The sequence below is a fragment of the Charadrius vociferus genome, unplaced genomic scaffold, assembly GCF_000708025.1.
Source record: "Charadrius vociferus isolate BGI_N301 unplaced genomic scaffold, ASM70802v2 scaffold613, whole genome shotgun sequence".
In the NCBI taxonomy this organism is placed as follows: domain Eukaryota; kingdom Metazoa; phylum Chordata; class Aves; order Charadriiformes; family Charadriidae; genus Charadrius; species Charadrius vociferus.
The window spans coordinates 196,355-203,113 of NW_009647757.1; the positions used below are offsets into that span (position 1 = coordinate 196,355).

Sequence of the window (6,759 nt, forward strand, 5' to 3'; positions counted from 1 at the left end):
CAGGGACCCTTGTGGCAAACACTGGCTCGGTGGCCGTGCATCCCATAGGAACCGGGAGGCATCCCCCACCCCCGGCAGTTAACGGGAATTTTGGCCGTCAGTGATGACAGCAGAGAAGGGCAGGATGCTGCAGTGGGACAGCAAAGGGAACGTGCCCGTCCCGGACCCGTCTGGGCAGCACCAGCTCCGTACGTGAGGAAGAACGGAGGAGTAACGCCGTCGGAACCCAGACAACAGCATCCTCACACACACATCGGGGTTTATAGCAAAAATGAGTTTCGGTTCTGACCAGCGCTTCTGCCCCGCGACCCGTTTGCACCGACAGACCCGCTGGCTACGTCCACGGCAAGAAGTTGCAGTGCAGAACGAGTCCCAGCAGCCAGTAGGACAGGAAAAATCCGAGAATGCATTTGCTGAGGGGGGCGATCAACCTACAGCTCGTCAGCAGCCTCACAAGGGGGTTCTCGGGGGTCCCTTCCCCGCAGGAACCAGGAGTTTTACCCAGAAGAGATTTCTCGCAGGGAGGTGTCGCAGTCCGATTATCAGTCCCTTCGCTCCAGAGCAAAGGTTCGTGTTCTTGAAGCAGGTGAGCGGAGAACCAGTACAGGACGGGAGAGGAGGAGCCAAGGAACCGGGTCAGCACCTGAAGACAACAGGCAAAGCAAAAATCACACGAACTGCAGGTCTGCGGCTGTGACCAACCCCCATCCCGAGGCACGGACGGAGCCTCAGGCCGACTGCTGAGAAAGGGGACCAAAACACGGCCCCAGTCCGCGGCGCTAGGACTTCTCCCATTGAAATAAAACACCTCTCGGCTCAACCTGCTTTATTCATTAAGATGTTTGTGTAAGCAGACAAGCGGTCTCCGGGTTTTGGACAAACTAATTGACACCATCTCACCGAAATCCTCGTCACCATCCAGCTCAGGAGCTGGCCAGGGGCAGCAGCTTCAGGGGAGATTTGAATTTTGCTCTTCAAGTGTTTTCTCACTGGAACCCCCAACTTTTAGTGCCACCAGCTGTGTCCTAAATAGACCTGCAATCACTTTCTAGGGACCGGTGACAGGCTCTGGATCTTTTCGTTGCCACCCATTAAGCTTGGCCCAACACGATAATGACCCAGTATCCTTGTCCTCCGACAGCCGACCCGCTGAGCTTGGCAAGCCTGGCCTTAAGCACGCGTCAAATGCCACCTAACACCCTTTGATCCCCATCCTGGTGTCCCCATCACACTGAGCACCTGGCAAGCTTCCTTTGGGAACTCTCCGGCAGGGTAGAGGAACGAACTGGCTTTGGAAACTCTCTGTGGAAGTAGCTCCGAAAGAGGAAAGGCAAAGCTTTCGGTTTGCGTTGCCCTGTGCTGCCCTGCAGCTGGGACAGCTTCGGGTGGTGACTGTCACTGCCTCAGCCACCACGCCGCATTGCCCTTAAGAAATCACTCCTTTGTGTTGCTACGGATGTCCTACCTGCACGTGCATGCAGAAGAATCCGAACGCCAGCAGGACCGTGGCATGGACCACATACACGAAGACGGCGTGGCAGCAAAATCCAGCTCTCGGTTTACCCTCCTCTTCACTCTTTCTTCTCTCTAGACCAAGAGTTAGGCAGTGCCGGGGGTTCGCCGTGATGTAGGTCCAGGCAGCCCACACGCCCAGCAGTGTGACAGGCAAAGCAAGCAAGAAATTTGGTATCTGTCTGAGCTCAAAATACCTTAGAAAGCCCACATTCCAGTAAGTGTCTTGAATATAGGAATAGACCACAGGGAATCGCTGGGAGCACCAAGGGGGATTACCCCCATTCGTGGCCGCCAGACGATAGCCCTTGTCCAGAGCCAGCTGCAGCAGCGGCTGGGGAACAGCCCGCTCCAGGCCGGTGCCGGGACCACAGAACATCACGTAGGCATAATACTGAAATAAAGCAAAAGGCAGAAAAATCCCAGCACACATCGGAACCACCGAAGATGCCACGCTGAGGAGTTGCTTCCACAACGGAGGGAGCTTCCTTACCGACCCCGAACCCCCCTGGAGCTGGAGGGCAAAGCATTTACCGCGGGAGTAGAGAAAGAAACCGGCATTAATAAGCCCGTTGGCACGCACGCCAGAAGCAAGGAAGAAGAGCAGGCCACTGAGCCAGCTCTGCCCCTTCTCCAGTTGCCACATGGCACTGAACGCCAGGCAGGCAAACATGCTTTCTGAGTAAGCAGCTGCCATAAATACGTTGGCGGGGCCGAGAGAAAAGAGAACGGCAGCAAGGAAAGCCACCCTGCGACACCGCAGCACGACGCAGCCCAGCTTATACAGGGCAGCGGCTGCCAGGACGGAAAAGAGAGAATTAAGGAGGACGGCTGAAAGCAGGAGGCGGCTCCGCAAACGCAGCAGCGGCTGCAAGGGCCACAGAGCACCCTCGGCTACGGCACGCACGCTCAGGGGGTACAGCGGGAAGAAGGCACAGTTGTGCTCGTAGAGGTAACCACGCTCGGCGATGAAGAGGAAGTGCTCCGCATCCCAGCGCGAGAGGCCTCCCAGCAGCCGCTCCAAGAGCAGGTCCCACGGGCCAGGCTCGGACAGGCGAGGGGGGGAGAAGGCGTCTGCAGCGTGATCTGGGATCAGGAGGTTAAACAGAGCCTGGAAAAAGAAGAGAGGATTGAAGTCCAGCAGAGATCTTCTTGTACCCTACCGAAAGCACCAAGGAGGAGGAGGACTCCCGCGTTTCAAAGAAGGGGACAAGAGCAGCACAGCAGCCAGGCTGAGGGGCTTTGCAGCAGGGACACCTGCAAGACTGTGAAAAGGTGCAAACGTGGCCTTTTGGGGTATTTACACCTGAACCGAATAAAGCTCTGGAACATATCCAGCATGAATCCCCACGGAATTGGATGGGGAAAGGGTGCTCAGGCACATCTAACTGCATACGCTCACGTCAGGTACCGCTGCAGCACTGGCGATCCTCCTGTTCTACTCAGTTTGGCATTACTGTCCCAGCTGATGTACAAGGGAAAAGCAACAGAACGAGAGAAAAACATTTTCCCAGGGCAAACTGACGCAGAAGACAGCGGCCGATTCCCAGGCCCCCTCTCATCTCTAGATCACTCCATCACTTCTGCAACTCAACACACAAAATAAGGGGTTCATTCGCTTTCTAGAGATAAGCAAGCAGAACGCACAGATCTCTCTCTCCAGGAGCTTGTGGTGCTGACCACGTTTTAAAAGGAAAGACAAAAACCCAGAGAGCTCCTGAGATAGGAGGTATGCAACTTAACACATTATAACATAATTCCAAATTACAATATGTTTAAAAAAAAACGCAAAAAACTCAGATGGTAAGTTGTATAGCTTGTAGATCGGGATGAGTCCCCTGCAATAAAGTCAGCGTTGGCAGAGAAAAGAGAAAAGGCCACACTGAACAAATTGGGGCTAAGAGATGTACAAAGCCGCTGTTTTACCATGAAGCACACATCTGGTCTAACCAGGCCTCTGGCATTCGTAACACAGAGTCTTTCATCTCAGCTGATGGTTCCACTCAGCCCTACCCAGTGGTGACCGGGGCCACCGCAATGTGCCAGCTGGCTGGTGGTCTGCTGACAAAGAGCTTTCTTGGGCTGATTTTGTTTCAGGAGGGCCACAGCTACAGCTGGGCTCTTTGCTGGCTGTTTCGGTACGTGCAGGTAGGATGGAGTGAGCAACCAAGCTCGCCCCGTGCTCAGAGAAGGACATCTCTGGAAATGAGACTCGGGAGGAACGTGCAGGAGGAGATTATCGTTCCTCTTCTGTGGATAAACAGAGACTTCAAGCCTCTCATGCTGCCAAAGCTGGCCTCTTGCAACAGCAGCGTGAAAACACACAAAGTTACAAGGAAATTTATTCAATTTCACTTAACAGCAACCTGCCTCCCTGGATGCAGCTGGTCTGTTGGTTCTCCAAAGGAGAAGATGACTTCCCACCCAAGCAGAACCAGCTAGCTCAGGGTGGACAGGGCAGGACCGAAGAGAGAAGCCTTGGAGCAGCAAACAACAGATGTCAGAGCATCTTTGGTTGAGGAACAGGAGACTTGCCTGCAGCAGAAGTGTCAGGGCTCTGCAGCACACTGCAAACCACACGACCTCTCGGAGGTGGGGGTCTTGCCTGCTCACCAGCTCCATCCTGAGCTCAAAAGTTGCCTCAGTCGGTCACTGATGCCCGTGAAATTCTCCCTCCAGTATTGGAAACCTGAATTGATAAACAGAGAGGACAGACACAGAAAGGTATTTCCGACTTCAGCCATGTTTGTAAATTATGTGCCTTTATCAGGCACTTCAAAAGGGCTGCAAATCTCTACGAATGAGAAGTCACCTATGAAAGAGATCATGGATCTGGGAGATGACACAGAAGACCTCTTTGATATTGTTCCTATTAAAGAAAAAAAATTTGCTGACTTCTTAATCTTGGCCAGGATGCAGAGGGAGAGAGGTTATAACATTCACTCTCAGCCCACTTCTTACTGGGCCAGTGTAAATACCAGAAGCAGACGGGCTCACCGGCCTCCTCAGCGGCTGCCTCAGCAGAAACACCAGCGGCTCCGCCAAGCATCTACACACACATTCAAGTTCCAATGTGCTGAATGGAATTTAAACTTTTTTTTTTTTTTTTGGAACACAGACAGAATTAAAATGTGGACTCTGAGCGTAACATCCATGTAAGCAGTTTGCTGACCGGGGCTCGCAGCCGCCCAGGCGCTGCCAGACACGCTCTCTCCTCTCTCCTGCTCTCTGCCCCGCGTTTGTCCCTGGGAAGCCGAGACCAGCTTTACTCCGGGCTGCCTCCATGGCACCGACCCTGCAAGATCCATCAGAGCAAGGCTACGGTGCCTTCTCAGGTACGCAGGCTTCCCCTCACCCCTTCCACTCATCAGAGAAGGCATCTCCAGGATGTCACACTGGCACCACTCCCTCCTCACCACCTGCAGTTTTCCAAGATTTTGGCAGGGGTCCTGGTCTCCGGAGCAAGGGCAGCTCTGCTTGTCAAGCAAACTGCATACGCTAAGGTGGCTCATCGTCCACCTCTTCCCTGCAAACCTCACCTGTGAGATTTAAACCGCTTTGTGGCGTCTCACTGCTTTCCTTGCTGTATATTCTGGATTGCCATTCTGGGACCAGCTATGAAAGCTCCTGGCCCAGAGCCACGAAAGGCAGGCAGTATCGGTTATGCAGCTTTTTAAGATAACACATTTCTTCCGTCGGTTCCCCAGCCACCAACTGCTTTTCAGTTTGAGAAACAGAAGACCCACAGCACTCGCTAGGTTCCAGAGACACCACATCCTGCGCCGTTTCCCACCTGCCAACTTTCTGATCCAGCGCCTCACAAAACACAAAGATCCCCAAACCGATCACTTAATGATCTAAAAACACGCTGAGGTTTTCCTATTCCCGTTTTACTGACGGAGAAAAAAAACGTGGCAGGTTAAAAACCACGCGAGAGAGCAGAAAGCAAGTCATCAGCACAGCAAAAAGCAAGATCCAAATATGCTCATTCATAGTTCCAGTCCCCAACCACAGGATTATGCTTCCTATTTAGCCGCATACAAAAGTTTTGGGTTTGCTCATATTCTCCTCTTGCTCCAGAGCATTCACAGCTACAGACAAAGCAACTAGTGGGAGGCACGTTCTCCTGAATCACAAAGCTGCAATGTTATTTTAAGAGAGGGGATACTTCAGCCCAGCTGTAAATTCTATTAAAGCGCATTCACAGCTGCAAATCCTACTCAAGCACAGCGGCAAAAATTGTCCCAGTGCTTTAAATATTTTTTTAAAAAGCAGAGAAAAAGCCTCGCGTGAACGTGCCAAGAAGGCTCAAAGCAAACAGCTTTAAAAAGCCCGTTCCTGTCACGACGCAGCACACCTTGTAACGGAAAGCGGCGAAGTCTACAAAAAGCTGCAGCCCACAGCCGCCACTCTGGTAGAGAACACGGCGTCAGAGCTGGAATCTCTCTACCCTGAAAAGCGCTACGTGAAAGAGCACCTGCACACACGGAAAAAGGACACGAGAAGGCACAAGCAGGTTAAAAATATTTCAGTAGAAAAAGATGCAAAGACTTAACAGATCTTAAAGATGTCTTTCTCGCCACATTCTGCGTTTCCCTTTGCTCTCAGATACGAATCGCGTTTTGCTCACTCTGGAAACTGCGCTAAAAAAATGACGCGAATGTGAACGAAATAGAAGCATGTAAATGAAAATAGGAATTCGGGAAGGTCTGCACAGCTGCAGTGGGGACCGATGACCACCCGGTGGCAGCAGGTACTCGCCACAAAGCCCGGCAACCAGCTCCCGGCTGGGGCACAGGATTCTCACTGGGAAACCTGCTCCAAGTCTGCATGCCGGGAATGCTTCGAGAGCGGTTTGGGCACCTCTTGGTACTTCTCCAACCTGCTGTTAAGACTCAGGAGATTCTCCAGACTTATTTAAAAACCTGTTCTAACCAGGATGCCAAAGAAGTAAGATGGAATTTTGGCAATCCCCTTCGCCTAGCGCTGTTTCCATGGGCCTGGGAGCGCGCGGCCTCGCAGCCGCTTTCACTCCCGCCCAGTTTCAGCCACTGGTCCGGTGGCTGCAGCCCCGGTGTGGTTTCGCCCACGTCCCAGTGGAAACGGGGTCGTTTTCACCCCTCGCACCTTTTGTGTGAACGAAACCTGGCTCAAAGCACAACCTGACCGCTCCACCGGCTTGAGATGACGGACCCGCCGAGCCGACGCGGGAGCTGCCGGGGTCCACGTCCGAGTCCCAGCGCAACG

At 53.0% G+C, this 6,759-nt stretch overlaps 1 protein-coding gene across 1 annotated transcript; it reads right to left on the reverse strand.

Annotated features, from left to right (window-relative positions):
* Positions 1-334: 334 nt before the first annotated feature.
* On the reverse strand, positions 335-4,134 carry PIGV (phosphatidylinositol glycan anchor biosynthesis, class V). The gene is made up of 3 exons (XM_009882183.1): positions 4,048-4,134; positions 1,466-2,623; positions 335-643 (listed from the first exon to the last, which is right to left on the reverse strand). The coding sequence occupies exons 1-3, from the start codon at positions 4,132-4,134 to the stop codon at positions 335-337; spliced, it is 1,554 nt and encodes a 517-aa protein (XP_009880485.1).
* Positions 4,135-6,759: the final 2,625 nt, after the last annotated feature.

Excerpts from the sequence above, each read along its gene's own strand:
- PIGV (XM_009882183.1), bottom strand. The coding sequence starts at position 4,134 with ATGGAGCTGGTGAGCAGGCAAGACCCCCACCTCCGAGAGGTCGTGTGG. Across the intron at positions 2,624-4,047 it reads CCCTGACACTTCTGCTGCAG|GCTCTGTTTAACCTCCTGAT; the intron begins GCAAGTCTCCTG and ends TTCTTTTTCCAG. Across the intron at positions 644-1,465 it reads TCTTCTGCATGCACGTGCAG|GTGCTGACCCGGTTCCTTGG; the intron begins GTAGGACATCCG and ends TGTTGTCTTCAG.